Raw genomic sequence first — 22,785 nt, forward strand, 5'->3', positions numbered from 1 at the left:
CCTTGGCCCTTTTCCAAAGAGCAATATAGATTTAATTGTATGTTGCTTAAAACTCCATTTCTCGAACAGTGTGAAGCATGTAATAAAAGTCATAAACCGTATCGGAGATTTTTTTTTTTTCTCCACAAGCATAAATACCCAACTGACACTTGGAAATCTTAGCTAATACTCCTAATGGGTTAAAACAAAACAACAACAACAAGAAAGGCATCTTCAAGGGGTAGCCACATAATAAATTCCAAACTGTTAATCCATTTTAACTCATTCAAAAGAACCTGCAGTTGCAGATGGATGTTTTGCAGAGGCGGGATTGGGGTGAAGAGACCCCACATCAGACACCTGATTTGCTCAAATTCAGTCCATCCAAACCACACTCCCCCAAAGGAAAGAAGTCTGGCCTACAAAAAGACACCAGAAATATCTCCACCAGAGAAAATGGATCTGAAAGTTGCAGCCGAAGTGCCTGGCCACAGCTCTCTCTGGCCAAGAGACAGGGAAACCACTCCGCGGCTTTCGCTCCCCGCTGCCCCTAGCCTGGCATCCCCCAGGGAAAGAGACCGGCCTAGAGACTCCGCAGGAGCGCTCCAAAGCGGTGCAGCAAAATCCACCCCGTCCCCCTCCTAGGCAGCTCTCCCTTCCCCATTGTCCTCCGTTATCCCTGACCCCCAGTTGCTGTTGGGGTCCAAAACCACCCGCGGGTCCCCCTCGGCCAGCTGTATCTTGGAGAAGCGAAGAGTCCCAGCCACGCCTGCGATTTGGTCGGAGATCTGCTGCTGCAGCCAAGTTCGCCGCCGCCATCAAGCTGGCGGCTGCGCGCGTCGCGGGCCGTGCCCTGGCGTGGCCAAGCGGGCCGGCTGCAGGCGGAGATCTGTAAAAATCCACGTGAGCCGCCCCCTCCTCCTGCTGCCCGCGGCCCCTGACACTGCAGCATTGAAGCCTGCCCGGAGGTCCCTGAGGTCTCCGAGTGTGACAGTACTCAGCATAGCGGGTAGATGGCACAATTTTCTAACATTTAGAGAGAGGAACCCACGCTGGGAGCAATAAGTCCATTTAAAAGCCCTTTATTTAAAAGGAACAAAGATAACTGACAAGCGAAGTACAGAGACATCTCAATGAAATTTCCAAAGAAGAAAGAGAAATCAGAGGCTAAAGCAAATGCGAACTGGGCTTGATGGAACAGGCCAGCACTTTCCTCCCCCTCGAAAGGAGAGCAGATAAAAGACAAAAAGAAAGAGGTGGTGGTCACTGGGTCTGTGCGGTAAGTATCACAGCCCAAACCAAATTCTAAAAGTCCACAGCCACTAAACTTTAAAATGGCCGGGTGGCCTCGGTGGGGGAAGGTAGGGGAGAAGCCAGATCAGTTTGGGGGAAAGAGATATGGAAGTTTTGCCCCTACCTTGGAGGCTCTTCCCCAACCTTTGGTAACAGGACCTCTGCTTTGGCTTGGGGTCTGGGGAGCCCCAGGAGGATGGGCATGCAAGGCACTCGCACTGGGCACACCTGAGCCCTTCCAAGGGGCGGGGCACCAGAGGCTTCTGTCCTACAGTCACCTTTCCTACAATGGGGCCCAGGGCTGGGCCGGGTCAGCCACGATCCCAGACCCTAAGATTTGGTCAAAAGCAGGGCACTTAAGCTCACATTCAGAGACGTGGGTACAATTGTGCCCCTTCCAAACTAAGAAGGGCACGACGGCACCCACTGATGTCTCCTGGCAACGCCAAGACAGCCCACACTTCATCTTGTGCTCTGGCACCGCCACCACCCTCTCCCTCCCCACCAAACCTACACGCCAGATCCGATCCCCTTGGCCAGGAGAGCCTCAGGCTGAGTGGAGGAAACAGAGGAGGGGGCGAGAGGCCAAGGGATCGGTGAGGCCACCTCTCTGGTCGTCCAGGTCGGCCTCTGTCCCCGAGAGACCCTGGCCAACCAGGACCAGCGGTGGGAAGGGGCGCCGCAGCTATCGACCGCAAGGGGTCAAATGATTGCATTTGGGTGGGTGCTCGCCGACATATTTGCTGAGTAAACCTTCCTCGCTGGGCTGAAGGCGAATCCCCGTTGATAAATCCATCATTACCGTTCGGATTCAGGGAGGCAGTCTCGCCACTAAATTCATCTTACATTTGTAGCGCTTTAATAGACATTTATTAAATGCTTTTAGAGAGAGGCATGGGGCGCGTGATTACATCCTAGTTATAGACAGAACATAAAGACCCACGTTAACACCCATTTGCAGGAAGGAAGGAAAAGGTGGGGAGGGGGTGGTAAGGCAGAGAGATGAAGTGAGGAGAGGCAAGGAGAGATGGGGCGGGCAGGGACACGGTGTCCAGGCGTTACTAACGAGGGCTGCCTGGCGGGAGCAAGGCTAGAGCCTTGGGAAGTTGCAGGCTGTGGAGAGAAGTACTAGCTCCCCTCGCAGTTCCTGGGGCTTCCCTTCCCTTGTCCCCCACCCACAGTCCCCGCGTGGTGGACTCGTATTCTGTCAGGGAACAAGGGACGCCGCACTGCCGACCCTTTCTGTCCCTCCAACCCCCACTGCTTCTTCACTTTATTCCAGGCCTCTCCAACTTCGACCCTTTGGAGTGGCCAAACCAGAAAGAGAAGAAAGGAAGTCCCCACATGCCCAGGACCCCAAGAACCCCTTTAAAGCAACCTCTTCACCCGATATCACCCCCAACCCAGACAGCAACAGAGCTGGGCCAGGCCTCCTGCAGCACAAAGTAGACGCCCAGGCCACCGGGCGGTGTAGATCTGCTTGCTCAGAGGGCTCCTTGGCCTGACAGTCTTGCGGAAGGGCCCCCTGCTCTACGCCAGGAGGAAGCCATGCCACTTTCGCGCCTTCGATCATCTCGTGCCTGGGAACTTGCCCTGGACTTGCCCCGCGCCCCCCGACCTCATCCTCAGGGAGCTAGTCCAGTAGGGATGCCTGGGCCTCCAAAGGGCCTAACGCCTTCCTGAGGGCCCCATTAGCTTCGCCTAAAAGCCCAGTCCCCGAGCTCTGCCAGCTCTGCGTGTGCTCTCACCGCGCCCTCGATCCCCCGGGACGCAGCCACCAACCCGGGCCGGGCCGGGACAGCAGGACTCCGGGCCCTCCCTGGCTCTTGGTAAAGAACACTTCCGCTATCTCAAAGTTGCCATAAGAAAATAAATACAAGTGACATTGTACTGGGCCAAAGCTCATTAGTTCGTTGTCCAGGCCTAATAAAGGAACAGAAGCGCAAATTATAGAGTTCAGCTTCAACACACGCTCTGTCACCCGAGATCAGCGCACCGAGAGCCTGATTCCAATTGCTCCGAACTTGCTGCGCAGTTCGCCCCCCACCCCCTCCTCTCAAGCAGGAGGTTGGGTGGAAAAATATAGTTCCAAAGGGGGTAATGATCAAGCTTTTCCTCTCGGAAGCCTGCGCCACCTCATTTCCCATCAGTAATCCCAATAAAATTAACGTCGTGGCTCCAATTGAAAAGAGGAGGGCCCGCAACACTCCTGAAATAACACACTCTCCCCAGCAAAAGGTAAAAAGCAAAACGGCCCTTTGTTCAGCTAATTAACGAAGGCCCAACTCCGAAAGCAGATGTGTTTGCTTAGCTAATCACAAGCATGTTTCTTTCAAGGAACGTCATTTCGAGGGGGCCACTCCGGGGGAGATGGGAGAGAGGGACACCACCCCCCAGGCCCATTCTGCCTCGGGTGTCTCACCCCAGTCTAAGATCCAGAGGCTGAATCCAGGCAGCCCGTCTTTCACACCTTTCTTCCCCTCAGCCCTACCCCAGAGGCCCCAGAGGCAGAGACTTCAGCGCTAGCCCCAAGGCCAAACCTGCAAGACACGAGGGGGAGAAAAATAAAAGTTTTAATGACACAGATGCCATATTAAATGAGGCAGTTTTACAATTCACTTTGAATAGGACGCTAACTTATTACAAGTGTGTTATCAGAAGGACGATAAGATTTATAACTCCAAGAGTCAGCTTTGCGCCTTAATGACAATGGATGTTAAGAGGAGGAAATCTGTTCTCTATTAGAGGAGATGAGAATCCTTTCCCGGGTTTGGGGGCATTTACAGAGGCCTCCAGGACCAAGCTCTTTGTGTCTCCATATGAAAGATTCTCCCTTTCCCCTCTGACTATGAAATAGGGTCTCCTTGTTGGGTTAGCACCTTGCTCAGCTTTTTAACGTGTGCTTGGGATAGAAAAAAACAGAAGGAAAACGACATAGAATTGGGGATGGAGATAGAGGTGGGTGGGGAGCGGTTCTTAGCCCTCTGGTTCCTACAGTAGAACTATTTCCCGGTCTTTCTTTACCATACAAAAGATAGCTTTCCCCTAAACCAACACAGTAAGCAAACTTTAAAAAACTGGGGTCCTATTACAAACCAACGCCCAGCACTAACTGCTTTAAAATTACTGCATAATTAGATTTAGTTGAATTTCACCATTAATTAGGCAGCCACACTGCAGGGAGCCTTTGAAATCTGAGAAAATGGGAAAAATCATCTGAAGCACGTTTTTTAAACCCAACTTCAATAAATCTTGACGAGGCCTGGAATTCAGAGAGTACCTCGCTCCCCTCCCAGGCGGCTGCGGGATAGGGCTGTCCTGGCCGGTGCTGGGGATGGAGCTGGACGTAGCGGGGCGATTTCCCCTCGGCCCGAGAACGGGGCCTGGGCCCGGATCCACTATCTCTGCAGAGGCCCTCGGAAGACCCTCTCTAGGAGGCCAGGTCTGTCCCACGGCCGCCCTTGCCCACTCTCAAACCTATTAGAGAAAGAGGATCCTCCGCTGCAGTCGCTCTCCTGCCAGAGGCACAGTCCACGCGGGCTCACACATTTCTAGGGTCTGCGACCACCCGCCTGGAACCGGCCCTCAGCGCCTGCTAGATTCTCCCACCCCGCAATCAACCTTCCTCCCAGAAAGCCACCTTTGCCACAACTTGGACGTGCAAGCAGCAAGTTCTGCCCAAGTCCAGCGGGGTTCGCATTCCGCCCTCCCTCCATTCCCCCGCGCGCCCCAGCTCCGCTCCGGCCCGCGCAAACCCCGGCGCAGCCCCTGCATTAATGAGCGCGAGAACTGACCGAGGTCTGTGAAGACCGTCCTCTCCCCCTCCCCCTATATCATTCAAACATTTAAGATCATTTGCGGATACAGACTTTTTATTCTTCTAATTTGGTTCTTGGAAGGAGAGGAGACAGGAAATCAACTCTCCTGAATATGGGAGGGGGAGGGGAGAGGGTACAGCGTTACCAATATTTTCCTTACGAATTCTGTTGCTTTAATTAAAGAATCGAGGATCGGACTCACTTGCCAGCAAGAGTTTAAAAGAGGGTTTTCGTCCTGCAGACGGAATGGCCTTTAGCGCCCCTCGCCCTCCTTTTTTCCTTTTTGGTAACCAATGTGTTTTCTATTACCCGGCCCTGCCGTGCCTGGCAGCCCGGCGCTCACGGTGCAATGGGAGACGCCATGTTGGCTCAGCTCATAGGACCAAGTCAAAAGCGAGCTTCGAGGCAGAGTTTCACACGCTCGAGCTCCCCCTGACCACCCCCCGCCCCCGCCCCCGCCTCCCCCCCGCCTGTAGCCGCTTAATGCACATCCCAGGAGTGCAGCTCCGCGCGCTCTGCACCCCGGACTTTCCCGGGGCGCTGGCGGAATTCTGCCGCACGTAAGTGGGGGCGGGGGCTGGGGGGCAGTCACTTTCCCGCAGCAGCTGCCAACTCCAGGCCCCCGTCCCTACAGCCGGCTGGATGCTAATCCAGCCGTCTCCGCGGAACCAGCTTTGGACGTCGCCTGCTAACTTTGAGCCCCAGCTCCTCGCGGCCCAGGGAGAGCTAATGGTGAAAGGCCGAGGCAGGGCGACCGCGAGCCGAGCGAGCAGGCTGGAATCCCCCCCGGGCGCAATCTTCCCCCAGGTTTGTTTGAAAGTGGCGAGAAGCAGCGAGCGCCCCTCTCTCTCCTTGCACTATTGTTGCATTTCGCGTCTAACTGGGTTCTCTCACACCCCCGAGCGCCACGAGGAGGAGGGGGAGCGGGGTTGGGAAAAGAAATAAAGCGAGCTCAGATCAGATGAAAAAAAAAAAAAAAAAAAAAAACCCAGCAAGGAAAAAGAGACACTTAAAGGGAAAGAGTCGCCATGTTTAGCAGCTTTTTTAAAGATCTCGTCAATTTCACACAGAACGCGCTCGCTGGGTCCCAGCCCTCGTCTTTTGTCCAATTCAGTCGCAGCAAAGATCTTTTGTTCTAACTCAGCGTGAAAAGAAAAACTTTCTTTAAATGCAATAAACTTAAACCGAACTCAAGACTCTAAACAGATCCTCCTCCGGCCACTCTAAACATATACAAGGGGGTTTGTTTTAACCGGTTGAAAAATTTTGGGTCCTGTTTTTCTGCCTCGCAAACCCCAAGCTCATTGCTGAAACTTAAGAGTGTGAGAGAGATTTCCAACGTCTAGAACACATGCTTAAAGCATAATAAAACAGGGATTGTCTTTTGCTTTGAAAATCATAAATTATAATTTAATGCCAATAATAATTTACAACAAATGGCTGTTTACAATAAACTAACACAAAACAAACAAGGAAAAGGGCCTGTGTTTTACTTATTAGAGAAACTTCACACACTCACATGGATAGCACTTGCAAGAGGAAGAAAATAAACAACAACCGACAAAACCTCGAACTAAAGGTCAGCAATACTGTGCCGTAAGAACATACTTGTATTTATATATGTATATATCTACAGAAATCAGTGAGAGTCAGATGGAAAACTCTGCACAAATCAGATTTTACTGGTCTGCATGTATTGGCGATCTGAATATTAACGTTTAATACACTTTACAAAATGATCCCTTTTCTTTCACCTCTCTCACTAGTTCCCTCCCCGCCTTAAAATTAAACCACAACATGATGAAGTACTGGTGGTGGGGGGTGGGTTGGAAACCTTGAATAAGAACAAAATTGCAAGCTCCCAGCACTGAGCTTCCTCCAAACCAGGAAAAGAGAAAGAGGAAAAATGAAAAAAACTCCAAAAGAAATAGTTACTACTTTTAAATCAGCACACCCTGTAAAGTTTCCTTCCTTCCTTCTTTCTTTTTCTGTCCTGCTTTCTCTTCCTTAACTTGGCTTCTAAGGACAAAGGATCCCAAGAGCAGTACAGATTGTAGCTACACAATCTGAAATGTCAAAATGTCGATGTGTTTTTATGTACATAACTCCAATGGAAAAGATTCCCTTGACCCTGTGGTCATGCTCTCACAGACTGAAGGTAAAGTGAGGAGGGGAGAGGGAACCCAACTGCAAGTTATCATATGTACATTAAAAATAGACCCTTCAGTCTTATAACCTGTATCACTGAATTTGAAACTCTATCAACAACCACGCTAGAGTAGAACCACAGAATATTTTTAAAAATCGCACCTACTTAAGGAAAAACTCATTGCAAACAACTGTCCTCTAATTACAATGCTGTGATTAGCTTGCTTGAACGATCTTCTGAGTAACTGTCAGAAATGTACAAGAGTATTTTTTTCTGATCATAAAATAGATACTGATCTCAAGATTTCTAATACTTTTTCACAATACCTTCCCTAAGCAGGCACTTAAGTGTGACAAATATAAGGGCCTTTTTTTTTTTCCTGGAAAATCCATTTTTAATTAAAAGGAGGATTAGGTGAATGGGGGTGGTTTACTATATCAGTATGGCACTTCCTAAACCATAGATAAACCATTAACTTCAGCTCCCCCCCACCCACACACACACCCAAATTAAACAGGCAAATACACTAGTCCACCTTTGAACAAACTGACTGAGGGGAGTAAACAAATGCCCTCCCCCCACTGCCCCCCGCCCGGCCAGCTAAGCGAGAGCTCACAGGGGCTCTTCTAGATGTAAAGACAGTGAGTGGGGACAGCCAGGTTTCAGATATCAAATAATATTTTAATTTCTGAATACTTTCAATTTTCCTTGGAATATAACACACAAAGACTCGACCAAACAGTTCAGTTATTATAACTTTTACAGTATACAGAAATGTTGCACTTAAAAAAAAAAACCTTCAGTTTTTTAAAAACACAAACTGTAAACTCTAAGATACTGAATCAATCACGTTACCTATAAGTGCCAACAGTGTTATTTTTGTCATGCTGATTTCAATGGTATTTTTTAAAAAGGGAAAATATCAACAATTATAATACAAAGGGTTTGCAAATATACAAACAGATATAGGATTTTCATAACAATTCAAGAACTAAGCGGGACCCAATTCAAATTACAAAAGTTCACTTTTTATTCAAAACCTCAGCATGTGTCTTGGACACATTCCTTGGCTGCCAATAAATTCCACAGTTCATTCTCTTTCTTAAAATATTTTTTAAAAGCTAGGTTTGTCATGGTGTCTTTTGGGGAGGGGCAGGGTAGGGGAAGTTAAGTGTTATATGTGGTTCCTCCAGTTCTCTAATTAGAGTGCTCAACTTCACCTAAAATTTTTGGTCACCACTTGTAAGTGCGTTTCCATCATCTTTGAGTTGCCTTTTAAAGTTTTATGTCTTCCTATGATATTTTCATGGACTCAGTTTTAATTCTTGCAGAACATATATTTTAATGATACACAGTTTTTAAGAAGCCAAGATTATATCAAAACTTATTATAGAACCACAGAATAAACTGGTTTGGAACCAGAAAAGTACAAAAAGAACAGCTAGAGGTACATAGACACAGGACAATTAATAATTTGGAAAAAAAAAAAAGACTTACTTTCTCCATTCTGCTAATTTTCTCCCAATCTCCTTAAATGCACTTTTAGCAATGTTTTTCAAAAATTTAGCAAAAAAAGAAAAAGACTAATTTCCTTTTTATACAAAAATGATAAGTAGCAAGTTGTTCTGACCGACACAGGAGTTTTTTTTTTTTTAATGCATTCTGTAAAAGTTCATTTGACAGTCTTTTTTTTTTTTTTTTGAAATTCACAGTCCATTAAATTCTTCCCCTCTCTTCTTTTAGCAAACTTGTAACATCCTTTTATATCCTTTCTTAACAGAAGGAAATTAAGCAAACAAACCAGTCTTTTGCCTTTTCTTTCTCTGTTTCACTCCCCCTTCTTATTTTATTTATTTATTGAATTGCCATATATGGCCAGTTAAAACTGCTGCCGGACAGTAACATATCCCGGATGAGGGTTTCGATGGGGGTTTTACCTACCAAACGGACGAAAAACAATTGCTCTATGACTGAGGAGGAGACGGTGCGGAGGGAAGGGAGGCGAAGCAAAAGCTTTCCGAATCGCGTCGGCTGGTTGGGGTACTGGCTCCTAACGTATTCTTCCAAAGCACACTGAGACTTTTCCTGCAAGCTTTCCACATGGGCTACATCAGAGAGACCACAGGCATCTGGAAGAAAGTTTAAAAACAGGAGAAGAAGAAGGAGAAGAATTCAGTCATCAGATTAAGAGGTTTGAATTGGGTCACATGAGGTGTGTGCACAGAGCTCTGTCAAACTGCCCCAACCGGAGTTGGAGCAAATGTCTATGTACTGAAAACTTAAGGAGAAAGAGCAAGAGACTGAAGAAGTGTTTGCTTTAAAATAAAACATAGCTCAGTGTGCTACAGGCTTTCACTGCCTGAGTCCTTAGCCTGGGTCATTGAGAGGCCCAAGCAAAAGTGCATTGGGTCTATCTGGCCCAAGTCAGTAAACAGAAGAAACCAAAACTACCAGCACTCTTTCCCCTCCTCCTCTGTAAATAATAGTTTGGCTTATAATTATATAGGGGTTTGTGGGGGTTGGGAGTGGACAACCTGGCCCAGTCCCGAGTAATGGCGTCCACGATCCAGCCTCAGATTCTCCCCAAAGAGGGCGACTCATTTTTCTCCAGTCTTTGAAACTGATTTAAGTGGCCCTTTAAAACTGATCTTGTCAGTTTAGCCTATTGAAGGGCAGCCATGCAAACTGTGATCTCTCTGTTCATTTGAGCTGTTTCTTTTTCCCCCTTTTCTTCTCTCTCCCTTTTTCTCCCACCCCCCTTTATTTTTTAAAACCCAGGTCCCTCCAAGAAGCATCCCCCCTCCCTGTTATCTTCAGGAAAACACTCTTCTTTTTTGATATGTGAAAATACAATAAGTGCCTTTGAAATGAGAAGCTTCTTAGTAAAGGCGGTTCAGGTTGTGACCTGACCTTTCAGGGCTCCCCAGACAAGACTGGGGTTAACACATGCGTATTGTGAATCATTAAAACAGATATTAGAAAATCAGCACCACCACCTCCACCCCAAGAACCAGAACACACATGCAACTTCCTCATATGTATATCTAGGACTCTGCATGTCTACAGAATGTAGAGGTGTCTGTGGACAGGAACTAAAAGATCTGTTTGCATAGGACTCCTTCTCTCTGCATCCTCGGAACTGTGTGTCTCCCTCTGAATCAGATAACAGGAACCTTTATCTCTTTGTGAGGCGATTTGCATTCTCCACACAGGCCTCCACATTTTGCAAATAGTCATAAATTAAACTGTTAATGACAGTATCAGGCATTTTTTTTTTCCTTGAAAGACCAAGGGTAAGGCTAAGAGCTAGCAATGATATCAAGAAATTAACAACTACCTCCATCGTCCAAGAAGGTGGGCTGGGTGTTGTGTTGTGGGACGGGGATGAAGGTGGCCATGAGGTAGGGAAATATCTTGCCTGCATATCTGCAGCAGGCAAACATTCTAGATATGAGGGGCTCTTGAGAAAAATAATCCCTATCCAAACCTCTGCAAACAGCTTCCCTGCACAGACACTGGCCTTTAATTGATCACCTAAGGACTTCCAAAGGCAGAATTTGGGGTGGCTGTGCGGGGAGATTTTATGTGGAAAGCAGCAATGTACAAGACTTAGCAGTTTGAAGACTCAGAACCTGCAAGCCGTTCAGCTGATGACTTAGTTCCCCAGACTTCTTTCAAATAAAGAAGAGATTGTGGACCTCCTTTATGTTTGCCACATAAACTACACCTCTCCTCGTTTCCTGTTACAAGCTTAAAATATTGTAGTGGGTGACTAGGTTCCAAGCCCTGCTAATGTCCAAATGTCTGTTATTCTTAATCGGAAACCCCTTTCCCCTCTCAGCCATGACAAAGGGATCAGCTGACAACTTAGTATAAGAATGTGAAAGGGGGTTGGTGATTTCCATCCACCTGGGCTATGCTGAACTCAACCTGGAGGCAGCCAAAAAGCTCAGGTGTGGCCCAAAATGGAAAGCCAGACACTTTCAAAAATCATTTTGCCTCAAGAGTTAATTAATATCAGATCTATTACTCACACGGGTTAAACTACATGCAAACTAATTAGATTGCATAATGCAGTCAGTGATGGTTTTATATCTCTAGCAACATCCATATCCAGCCCAAGTTGGCATACACTTTGGGTTGTTTGAAAATTGCCTTAAGTGTTTGCTTGGGCAGGGGAAGCAAGAGGCCAGAGTCTTCAACCTCCTGCAGACATTCTAAAGAGTTATGACGGTCCCTTTCTCCTCTTGCCCCCTTCCTGACAGATCTTTTCCCCTCTCCTGGCAGTCTGCATTATTTCAGTAAGAATATGATTTTGAAAATTGCTGCCCTCAGATTGGATTTGCCTAGAGCTCCAACTCCTACTGAGTTAGCAGGCAAACTTTTCCTCTGCAGGGGCAAACTTGCCCCTGTAGAGACACTGTCAGGGCTGCTCCAGTGCCCAAAGGCATCTCCTGGAGGTCCAGCCAGGGTGCTAGAGAAAACCCAGGTCTTGAAAAGATTCCCTGGGGCCCAGCAGGCCCAGGGGGCGTGGGCTCAGGAAAGGGAACAGGAGAGGGCATCCCAATCTGGATACTGCAGGTAGGGGAAATAGGCAGCAGAAGCTGCCCTATGGCCCATTTGGGGAATCTATCTGAAGCATCCTTCCTGCAGTCCAGCCTTCCTCTCCTCTCCCCAGGACAGGCCTGGTGGTGCCCAACAGCTATACAAAGTTCCCACTTCAAGTTGCACTCAACAGTTTGGCCTTTCAAGGAGCAGTTTGGGTTTGCCCTGGGGACTCCCAAGTTCTCTGGGCCCCAACTCTGGGCTAGGAGCCCGTGGGCACGAGAAGACAGGGCTCCTTCCTACCTGAGGTGAACAGGACTATGGCCTTGAGGCAGCTGTACTCGGCTGAGTCAACGTGCAGCGCCTTGAGCTTCTCCACTTGCTCTTGGAAGATCCGTATGTGGTCCATAAAGGCGACCACCCGGTCGGCGGACATGGGCGAAGCATGCAGGCCGGCGGCGGCCAGGAGCGGGGCGACATGGAGGGGCATGGAGCACTGCGCCGCATTCAACACAAACAGCTCGCTCCAGGTGAGGCGAAGCAGGGCCACCTGGTCCGTGATCTGCAGGTCGGGGAAGAAGGGGATGTTCCGGGCCCACTCGACGGCGCTGAAGAGCATCCTGGCGGCCAGTTCGCAAATGTTCTCGATACCCATGATGTTGTTGGGCTGCATGCATTGGCTGCCGAAGCGCGACGTGGGATAGGGCTCGGCGCGCAACAGCAGGGAAATATATCCGGACAGGTACGAGTGGCAGTTGAGGGGGTCCCCGTTGGTCAGCGCGAACTGCCCGTGGGTCGGCTGGGTCGGCGGCATCCTGCCCCTCTGCACCGCTGCGGGGAGGAAAGGAGACACTCCACAGTTAATGACCCGCCTCAGTCCCCAGGTTCCCCGGCGGGGTCTGCCCCAGCCCGACCCCCACCTGACCCAGGCCATGAGCAGCGCAAGAACCAGGCAGGCCTGCCACAGACCTGGAGTCGCCAGGCTCTTGGCACCATTCCTTTGAAACCACCACCCAGGCGAGCTCTGAGGGTCAGAGGGGCACACTTGCCTCTGAGACCCGCTCAGGGCTGGTCCACCGAGGACCCAGAATTGGCCACTTTGCCTCGGGGTCCCCGGCGCTGTGGGCGGGATGTAGCATTCTGAGGGCATCTTTCTTCTTTACTGCTAAACAGCTGATATTTCTTATTGATTGGAGGAGAGGGAGCGGGAGGGGCGAGTCTGGGGGGAGGGTGAGACGCTTTTGCAAAAGGCACGAGGGTTCACCCCAGACGGCCTGTGGCCACTCCGGAACGACTCTCCCACAAACCCCGAAGCCCCAGCCCCAGCCCGGCGGGGAACCCCCAGTGAGAGACAAGCAGAGAGCGGAGATCTGGCGTCTGTCTAATCAGTGTGCTCGGAGAAAGAGACTGAGGGAGAGGGCGGAGAGAGAGAGGCCGGCTTAAGGAGAGAGGAAGCCGGGAGAGGCAGGGAGCAGGCGGCCGGCACTAGCGGAGCCTGGGCAGGGCCTGTAAGGGCCGGGGAAAGCCGGCGAGGCTCGGGCTCAGGCTGTTATCTGACTCCGGACCTGGAGAGTCGCTCTCGCAGAAACACAAAGAAACCCCGGCGTTGGCTCGCCCCAACCCGGAGCCCGCGCCCCGCGCCGAGCGCGCCATTGGCAAAGCACGGCTCGCGGCGCTCGGCGAATTTTATATCACAAAGACCCAACTCGCGCAGAGCGAAAGCAGCCGCCCAGGGCCCCTCGCCCACCCTTTCCTACTTCCTATCGCGCTCTCTTCGTTTCAAAAGTGAAAGAAAAAAGCAAGCAGAGGTTTTTTTTTTTTTTTTTTTTTTTTAGCAGAACGTTAATCCACGGAGGGTCACATGAGCGCTGCCCGGGCGGCAGCGTTAATACGGCGAAGTGCATAAAATTGCCATTTGTAATTTGAACCTCCTGTACAAAAGTACAATCTCAGGTTTTTTTTTTTTTTTTTTGAGAGGGTGGGGGGTGGGGAAAGGGATGAAGGGGAGGGACATGTTGAACATGCAGGAAAAACAAGAGGAGAGAGAGAGAGAGAGAAGTAAACTAGGCTTTAAAACAACAACAAACACCCCATTCCTTGCAGAAAGGCAGACTCCAGTGAACTCACAATCAATGCAAAGCAAATGAAAACAGCCTAAAGACAGAGTAAAGAAGGAAATCAGTCGGCCAAAGCATGCGGATTTGGGGTTTGGGTTCCAATGCAGAACTCGCTTCTAGTATAAAACCCCTTTCCGCTGCAATACGAAGAGAAGAGCTTGGGGCTTCTTGTCCTTACCCAGAGCAGGCTAGCCAAACGTACCCAGGACCCCGGGACCCAGGACGAGGGAAGGAGAAATGAGAGGCCGATACCTTCCCGTCTCATGCCCACTTTGAGGCACTTTTTGAGGCGGCAGTACTGGCACTGGTTACGATGGTGCTGGTCGATGGGACAGTTCCGGTTGGCGCGGCACGTGTAGCTCAGGTTCCTCCGCACGCTGCGCTTGAAGAAGCTCTTGCAGCCCTCGCACGTGAACTGGCCGTAGTGCTTGCCGCTCGACTTGTCCCCGCACACCACGCACTCGATGTGTTGCTGCTGCTGCTGCTTGTCGCTACCCGGGCCGCCAGGGCCGCCCTGGCCACCGGCCGCCGTCTGGGCTGGCGTGCTGGCTGGGCCCCCTTGGCCGGGCGTCTGTGGCGTGTGCGGGGCGCCGGGCGGCGGGCCGGGCACGGGCGGCGCCTGCGAGGCCTGGCTGCCCTGTGAGCCGGGCACCTCGTCCTGGGGGTCGCGCCACGTGCTGACTACCATTGCCATATCTATGGGGGCCGCGTCCGGACTTCCTGCTCCCCTGGCTGCGGGCGGCGGCGGGGCGGCGGCGGCTCCCCGGGTCTCGGGCTCCGGCGCGCCGCCTTTTGTGTGTGCGAGGGTGCAAGAGGGCGCGGGAGGGCGCCCCGAGTGGCTCGGGGGCTGGTTGGTTGAGGTTGGTTAGTTTTTCCTTTTTTGTTTTTGCTTTTGCAAAGTTTTGTCGATTGCTTGTCTGGCCCGGTGTGTTTGTTTTGTTTGTTTCCCTCGGCTCAGCTTTGTTGGTTTCGGGGGGCTTTCCGCCGGGAGGGGAGGGGAAGGGGACAGGATAGCGAGTGGGAGCAGAACGTGAAGAAAGAGGGAGGGGAGGGAGAGCTGAAGTCGATTGTCTGGCTTCAAGACAGAAGTAGGAGGCAAAAAAAAAAAAATCTCTCCAAAGATCTCGCTCGCTCTCACTCTCTCCCTCCCTCTCTCGTTCACTCTCTCGCTCTTAGAGCTGGTGTGCAGCCGAGGAGTTGGCGGAGGAGGAGGAGGAAGAGGAGGAGGAGGAGGAAGAGGAGGAGGTGGTGAAGGAGGAGGTAGAGGAGGAGGAGAGGCGACTGTCCGGGGGCCAAGTCCAGGGCAGCCCACAGTCAGCCATTCAGGAAAGCCATTGAAATCAGGAGGACTAGGAGATCGGAGGCGCCGGGTGCGGGCGCGCCCAGGGAGCCAGGCAGGCCGGGGCGGAGGCCGGCGGCCCGCGGAGTGGCCGGAGCGCTGCCCGGGTCCGGGGGAATCAGCATGAAAGTGGTCCTCGTCGGGCACTGCGCGGCGTCGTCCTGGCGCTGGGCCGCCGCCGCCGCCGCCGCCGCCTGCCCCGGGCGTCCGGCGCGCGCCTCGCTCTCTCCGGCCGCCGCTGCCCGCAGTCGCTGGGTGGAGGCCGCTCGCCGTTCCCTGCGGGCCGCCGCTGCCGCCGGAGCCGCCGCCGAAGCCGCCGGGTCGGGCCCGGAGCCGCCGCGTCTAGCGCCGCCGCCGCCGCTGAAGTCGCTGCTGCCGCTGCTGCCGCCGCCGGAGCCGCTGCTGCTGCTGCTGCCGCCGCCGCCTCACACACATAGGGAAAGAGTCAACTCGCCGGCGGCGGGGGAGAAATGATAAAAGAGAGAGAGGAGGGCAGATCACCACCTAGAAGCACATCCTTCGTGCGCAGAGGGGGGAGAAAAAGACGGAGAGAAAGAATGAAAGAGGGGAAAAAAGGCAGCACGGCACCCAGAGAAAGGAGGCAACTCGGAGAGAGGAGGAGGAGGAGAAGAAAACACACGCGCGCACGCACACACACACCGCGGAGAGAAAAGAACAGAGAATCAAAGTGATCAAATATGCTAAAAAGGGGGGCGCGGGAGGGAATGCGATTTATAGGCGCCGGGGCTGGCAGAAGTGGCTTCTCCGCGATCAGCTCACTGAGCTCTCTATATAGTGAACTTTGACACGACTGCTGCAACTTAGCGCACGTTGCCATGGCGACGGCGCGCCTTATAAGGCAGCAGCCGGGGTTGGCCTGGCCAGGCGCGCGCGCGCCGCCCCCTCGCCGTCATTGGCCGGACTGCGGCGGCCCCGCCATGGCGGCCGCGGGCGCAGCCCGGTCCTAGCGCGAGCGGCGTCGCCGGCGCGGCGCGGGGAGCCCGGGGGACCCGGGGTTGGGGGTGCGGGGACGGGTTGGCCGCGCCGCCGCTGCTGCCGAGCGGGGGATGGGCCGGTGCTGGCCCTGCGAGCGCTGCTTCTGCTCGCCCCACATCCCGCACCCGAGGTTTCCGCCCCGGCGGGGAGACTAGCGCAGCGCGCACACACAACGTCTCTTAAAGGCTCCGCGAGAGGCTTTGGATGGAATCGGGGACTTTGCCTCTCGCAACTTGTCGATGTCACGAAATCCGCCGCTCGCGCACCACCCGGGACTCCTGGCGCATCTTAGTGCCCACAATGCCAAAGAAAAGTTACCTGGTTTCTTTGCAGAGGGGTAGGGAGTGAGGGTGGGAAGGTGCCACGAACTGAGCTTGTAGGCATTTTCCAAACGAAAGATTTGGCCAAATCCGGGTGATGGCAAACCCTTCTCTTAATTGACTCTGATCACTTGTTCGGTTTGGTGGCTCATGTATATATATACATATATATGTGTGTATATATGTGTGTGTGTATATATATACATGTATACACACACACACACACACACACACACACACATATATATATATATTCTTTTCAGAGGATAAAAGCCGTCCTGTTTCTGCATATTCCTTGTAGGGTTAACATTTCACAGGTATGTGGCCTGACATTTTAATTGCCCAAATAAAGCATCTCGGATGCTGAGAAGCAGAAGTAGACTTCACCTCATTGTCATGACGCAATTAAAATCAATTTTCCTCAACTTTACCCTCTCTCGCTGGTTTTTGCTAACTGTCCAGCCAACATCCTGCCACACACCCAGTCATGGTGAGAGGGGAAAGACCTCTGCCCACTGATGGACAGGAGGAGGCAGCCGCCTAGCCTCCCCTGTGCACACCCTCTGCACACACATGTAAGCGCACATGTATCAGATGCACATTTGTCAATGTACACAGACAAAGACTTCACCGACCATGCTTCTAGGTCATAGAACAGTTGAGTACGGACTTCATTGTTCCTCAAGTTCCTTTTAAGCATTCATATAGTCATTAAAACGCACCCAGAGATTCTGCCCCTAATGGGAAATAATACTAATACAGGTCACAAGAACCAAACACAAGTCGTATTCTACCTCAAGAAGTCACTGCAAAAAGAACAACTTCATAGCCTCTTGCCATCCTGCTCCATGTGCTAAAATAATTGAGACAGTTGTGTCTTTGAATTCCAGGGTGTCTGGTTTTAAACATCAAACATGTAGAATTGCTCTCAGAACACACTATATTCCAACACAGTAAACTTGTTGTTTGATTATCACCAGTTAGTGAATTATCATTATTCCACATTTATACAAGAAAATTATGTCTCCTTTGTACACACTTTGCACCAAGAGAAAACCTTATGCCGGTAAACCAACCAGGTTTGTGAACAATTAAAATATTTTACACAAAAGACACTGAGCTCCAGGAAAAAATGAACACATATGAAGAGTAAATTGACAACCACAGAAAACATCCTTGGTAGCTGAAAAAATAATTGACAGGATAAAGATATTTTAAAAATAAACCATACATACAATTGACATGTATAGATTACATTTTACATTCAATTTTCTTTACACACATAGGCAGAATATGAGGTAAGGACTAAAGATCTGGGCAGATAAGGACTGGTTTTTAGGAAAGGAAAAGTCTTTTAAGCTTCATTCCTGAAACTTCCTCAACCCTCACTCTTTCTCCGATGAAATCACATATTTCACTAAAGCTGTAGGTTCTCCGTTTATTTGAAAGTTGTTAAATAAATTTTTAAAAAGCCCAACAAACCTATAGTGGACACTGAACTATCATAAACCTGGTGTGTAATAAGATTGCCACAGAGTGAAGCCAAGTTGAGAATTTCAGGTTGATTAGAGACACAATATAACTTTCTCCTAAAGAGGATAAGAAGGATGGAAAAGAAATCATTACAGAGGAGGTTTTTGGTTGTTGTTGTTTTCCCTTTCAACCTCTTTGATTCAGGAATTGCTAATGTTACAAATGTCAGTAGATTAGGGACAAGCTCAGCTGAGATGTGATGAGACTGGGGTTGAGATAGGAAATATAATGGGCATTCCCATCTCAATAGAGGATGAAAATATTTGATTATAGGGAAATCTTAATCTCACCTCCTGAGTGAGGAGACTTCCATAGCAGATTACCTTTTACAAACATGGGAAGAGACAATATCGAGGAGGAAGAACTTCCCCAGTCCACTCAGAGATTTTTGGAATTTGAAGTATGCTCTGATGGCCTTAGATTGAAATGGAAGAATTTCCCAACCATATCTTAAAAAATTGGAGCCTGCTAGGCAAATGATCACAGGGCTGCCATAACGTCAGGGTGTTTCACTCTGTATTTTAGGACTCATTCAGTTATGAAATGCTGTTACAAGGGGTAAAAAAATCACCGTATGAATTATACTTAATTTTAATACATAGAAGAAGAGACAAGACTACAGACTGGGAAGAAAAAAGGCAAAAATATTTCAAATGTCTTCGCCAGAGATGCTCACTTGCTGTGCATCTAAGGTTGAAAAGCTCTGAGAAGACAAAATCAATATATTATTGTTGTTTTTTAAAAATCCAACTCAGTCTTTTTTTGCAGATGTAAATTTATTTTAATGAGAAGAATGGCAAGCTTTAATTTATCTAGAGAAAGGTGGGACAACATTTGCCCTAATCTAAAAAAGAAAAGAAAGAAACTCAATGCCCAGGAATATAATTTTCTTGCAGAAAGTGGCCTGATGGGCTGTATTTCTTTACAGATTAAATCACAATATGAATACAGAGCCCAGCAAATGCCGAGTTTAACTCTGAACTCAGTAGAAACCAGTTCCGTCCTCCAGGATTCATTGAATTCCTCCTTTCCCTCAATCTAGTCCGTGTGTGCTTTTCTCTTCCACCACACTGGAGCTCCATGAATAGGGAAAGGGGCTTCCATTGTGTCCCTCTGAACTTCCAAGTCAATGCAATTTTTAACCACTGGCTTGTGGTACTTTGAAAATCACCAGGGGCTGTCAGAGTTGGGTCCTCTGAAAAATTTACAGTGCTAAATCAGAGCATATGCTGGGAGGGAAAAAATTGCTTAAGATTGGAGCAAGTACAGTATCTGTCTGCCCCCTAGTGTAAGAGTCCTAGCTGCCTAAAATTCAACTTTAAAAGAAAAGGAGCTCTTAAAGGGAAACGACTTTGGACTCACGTAGGCACAGGAGAATGAAACTTCTGTACATTTTAATCTGAATAATTCTTCAGGATTTAAAATTAATTGGCTCTGGCTTGGTTGGACCGTACTCGGATCTCGCCACCTCTGCGTTTCCCGAGCCACTGGCGAAGAGGTGATTTTTTTTTTTTTTTTGAACTGGGTTTATGTGCGTCCCCCTCACCCCCTCCTCTCTTTTTCTTTCTCTCTGTCTCTGTCGTCTCTCTCGCTGGCTTTTTAAAAATGAGGAACCGCTCCTTGAATGTTCTGGACAGAGCACAGAATTGCTTCTTAAGTCAGCCCGGCGCGGTTGCAATAGACAGCAAAAAGGTAAACGTTTGCCTGAAACCCGCACGCCAGCTCCACCACCCCGCCCGATGGTGAGTACCCTTCTCGTCGCGATTCTCCTCCTAGCTTAACCGAGCGCTCGCCTACCCGAACTGTGGCCGAGGGCGCCGGGCTAGGCTTTTCTCCCTCCCTGCCTGCCTGGCTGTCAGTTGCACAAGGTTGCAAAATGAAGCGCAGAGGCAAAGCGAACAGTAAATTCTTATACTTAGTGCGAGCCTGGCAGCTCCTTTGCTAGAAAACCGAGTCATCTGCTGCTTGGAAAACCACGCTTATAGGACTGGTTTTTAGTTTGTTCTATAGAAGGAAATGAGTTTGAGGAGACAGTACGAGGAGATAGGAGGCTCCGCAGTCTTAACGCTTCGGTTTAATCATATTTTGGCAGCTTTGCAATTGTATTTTCCCCCTCCCCCCCCCACCATCTCTCCTACCACACACATGTAATAAAATATGGCAATGCATTGAATTGACTCTTTTCCCCCCTTCCCCGAACCCCTTAAACCACAGTCCTCGGCATTTCATACGCGTTAGCAAACCGATATTTTGAAAAACCCAAGTCATCCCCAACCCCACACAGCACAAGGAGAAAAGTGAGAAAGGAAAGAGAGAGAAAAAAATACTGTAAGTAAACATACCAAAACCATATTTGCCTTGTTCAAGATCCCAAACCGCTTGCATCTTCCTCCTAAACTGGAATAACTCTCCTTTAGTTTGGCGGGTGAAATAAATGCTTTGTTGGCCCCCTGAAAAGATGTGTCTTTGATAATTAAAGAGAGAATCTCCTCCTCGGTGTTTATCTAAGCGATTGTGCAAACTGATAAAAAGTAGGCACTAGCCTGCAGGGAAAAAGAGGAAAGGTGAAGGGAGAGATCTTCCACCTCAAGGAAGTGCTTCCCCATGTATTAGGCTCTCTCAGCCTTGGAAAACCCTGCACACTAACTTTAGAGAGACAAGGTTTCAGGGAGCTTTGTACATAGCTGCTGAGGAATGCAAGCCTCGCCTTTAAGAAAAAAAATCCCAAACCGTAGGTAGGAGATGTCTGGAGTGATCCTTGTCTCTCATCTCATTCCTTAGAAGGAAGAGTGCGTTGTTACACCTTGTTTGGGGCTGGAAAGACGAGACTTTAAAAACACCCCGTCCAATTGAAAAAAATCTCCCAACTTAATGAGTTTAGTCGGAGGCTGGAGCAAACGGCTCAGCCTCAGCAGAAAATCGCCAACAACTATAGGCGATATTGCAAAGCAAGACGACCCAAGGCACAGCCAAATTCCACTGTTTGGGGTCGAGAGGGATGGAGGCTAATCCTAAAGCAAGTTGGGAAAAAACAGAGGTGGAAGAGGAGGGGGAAAAAGCATCAGCCTCGCAGACTGGCAGACAGGCTTCCCTCGTCCTGGATCAAAGATAGAACTTGAGACAGTAGGGCAACATTTTTCCTAGGAATCCGTTGGAATCTTCATTTTCCACTTTTAACTCAAGTCTCCCCAAGTGATTTTTTCCCCCTCTCCCCTGTGGATTTCTGCCTCCCCCCTTTCCGGTCCTCATTCTAGAACTTTCCTGAGAAAGAAATCTATTTCTTTTGGGGGGAGGGGTTCCCCATTCCATGCCTTCAGATAATGAATGCTTGATTCACCTCCTCCCTTTCTCTACTCCCCAAAACGAATAAAGGAAGCAGGAATATGGTAACTAGTGAAAATTGAATATAAACTATGCTGCCTCTCACAGTTTAATACAGTTTTAACTAATGGATTTCTGTTTTGTTTTGTTTTAAGAGAAGAATAATGGGGAAACACGGATCTTTTATTTTAGGAAACTGTTATGGTAAGATGTATGTCAGACTTGACAAATGGAACTAACGCTCTTCGGCTGCTTCTTGTCCTTGTCTTAAACAGGAATTAAGTTAAACACAGTGCTGAATGTTAATTACATGTTTACTGGCTAATGAAAATTACAAATGGTTTTGCCACCTCAAACAATGATGAAAACTCTGAAGACACTGTAATTATATACTTTGAGCAAAATAACTCAGAATATTGATCATAAGAAGTGTAAATCTTTTTTAACTATTCATTAATACCATAAATATGGGCTACAGAAGTTTTTCCTTGCGGTTTGTCTCATCAGTTATACTGAGTGGATGGATGGTGAGGCTCCTCTGGGGAGGAGGTGAACTCATTCTCTTAGTAGAAGGAGGCCACTTGTGTAACTCGGGGGTGCCCCCTCCCTTTCGCCCCCACCCCCTTCATCCCCAGCAGAAGGTCGAGGAATAGTTGAACTGGAAGGCCGGGCTCAGGGCAGGTGAAGGTGATCACAGCCTGGCCTTTTCCCTCCCCTCCCTGCCCATCTTACTCCTCTCCCTTCTCCCTTTCCTGCCAGTTCTGATTGATGACTGCCTTCCCCAGCTCGGGCACCAGTGGGATAACCTGGCATTCGGGGGTTCCTAACGGAGGACCAGTTAGACCAAGAAAGTCACCCCACCCACAACTCAGCCATGGAGCCCTGACAACTTAAATTCCCTCCTTCAGAGATGGCTCAGGCAGTTCTTTGCAAAAGAAGGAAAAAAAAAAAAGTTAGGGATGGAGGTTGCTATTAGGTAAGGTGGCTCAAGCGGCTGAACCAGAACTGGTTTCCCTGGGTTTGGAAGCAGAAAACATTTTTTTTTGTTGTGGTTTTCTTTTAACTTTGGCCAGAGTTGTAGTGCTGGCAGCCATTCCGATCTCGGAGGTCAAAGGTGAGGGCTACGTTAACCCTAAAAGGCTGGCCTGGCCTGGCCACAAGGCCAAACAGGCAGGGGAGAGGGGGTCTGTCAGCCTTGCAACTTGGCACTTTGGAGGGGACATCTGTGGAACCCACAGTTGGGGGACACAGCATCAAGTGTGAGTTTTCAGTGAAATATTGAGGATTTTTTTTAAAAGTGCCCTAGACTTGTGGGACTAGAGTCCTCTTTTTCCCTGAGAATTCCCAAGGCGCTGGTCTTTGTCTTAGAAGGAAT

The 22,785-nt window shown here is 49.4% G+C and overlaps 2 protein-coding genes across 6 annotated transcripts in view; one reads left to right on the forward strand and one right to left on the reverse strand.

Annotated features, from left to right (window-relative positions):
- Positions 1-6,478: 6,478 nt before the first annotated feature.
- NR2F2 (nuclear receptor subfamily 2 group F member 2) lies at positions 6,479-21,233 on the reverse strand. Of its 3 annotated transcripts, none has more exons than XM_033188889.1 (3): positions 20,432-21,233; positions 12,088-12,615; positions 6,479-9,368 (listed from the first exon to the last, which is right to left on the reverse strand). In XM_033188889.1, the coding sequence occupies exons 1-3, from the start codon at positions 20,472-20,474 to the stop codon at positions 9,094-9,096; spliced, it is 846 nt and encodes a 281-aa protein (XP_033044780.1). In that variant the 5' UTR covers positions 20,475-21,233; the 3' UTR covers positions 6,479-9,093. The 3 variants fall into 3 exon arrangements, with proteins under 3 accessions (XP_033044780.1, XP_033044781.1, XP_033044779.1); XM_033188890.1 differs by lacking the exon at positions 20,432-21,233 and adding an exon at positions 12,834-14,134; XM_033188888.1 differs by lacking the exon at positions 20,432-21,233 and adding an exon at positions 14,154-16,006 and having other exon boundaries at positions 7,900-9,368.
- LOC117070159 (centromere protein V-like) overlaps positions 15,146-22,785 on the forward strand; it is a 202,403-nt gene continuing 194,763 nt past the window's right edge. For 2 of the 3 annotated variants that reach the window (XR_004431805.1, XR_004431804.1), the window contains exon 1: positions 16,359-19,831. Coding sequence is in view for 1 of the 3 variants with exons in the window: in XM_033188891.1 (XP_033044782.1) it covers positions 15,364-15,714 (351 nt within the window). In the remaining 2 variants the exon portion in view is untranslated. Of the gene's footprint in view, positions 19,832-22,785 lie in introns of all 3 variants that reach the window. The other variant, XM_033188891.1, reaches the window with a different exon arrangement.

Source organism: Trachypithecus francoisi, unplaced genomic scaffold (genome assembly GCF_009764315.1).
Source record: "Trachypithecus francoisi isolate TF-2019V2 unplaced genomic scaffold, Tfra_2.0 Lachesis_group3, whole genome shotgun sequence".
In the NCBI taxonomy this organism is placed as follows: Eukaryota; Metazoa; Chordata; class Mammalia; order Primates; family Cercopithecidae; genus Trachypithecus; species Trachypithecus francoisi.

Excerpts from the sequence above, each read along its gene's own strand:
- NR2F2 (XM_033188888.1), bottom strand. The coding sequence starts at position 14,595 with ATGGCAATGGTAGTCAGCACGTGGCGCGACCCCCAGGACGAGGTGCCC. Across the intron at positions 12,616-14,153 it reads AGTGGGCATGAGACGGGAAG|CGGTGCAGAGGGGCAGGATG; the intron begins GTATCGGCCTCT and ends TCCTCCCCGCAG. Across the intron at positions 9,369-12,087 it reads CATAGTCCTGTTCACCTCAG|ATGCCTGTGGTCTCTCTGAT; the intron begins GTAGGAAGGAGC and ends ACTTTCTTCCAG.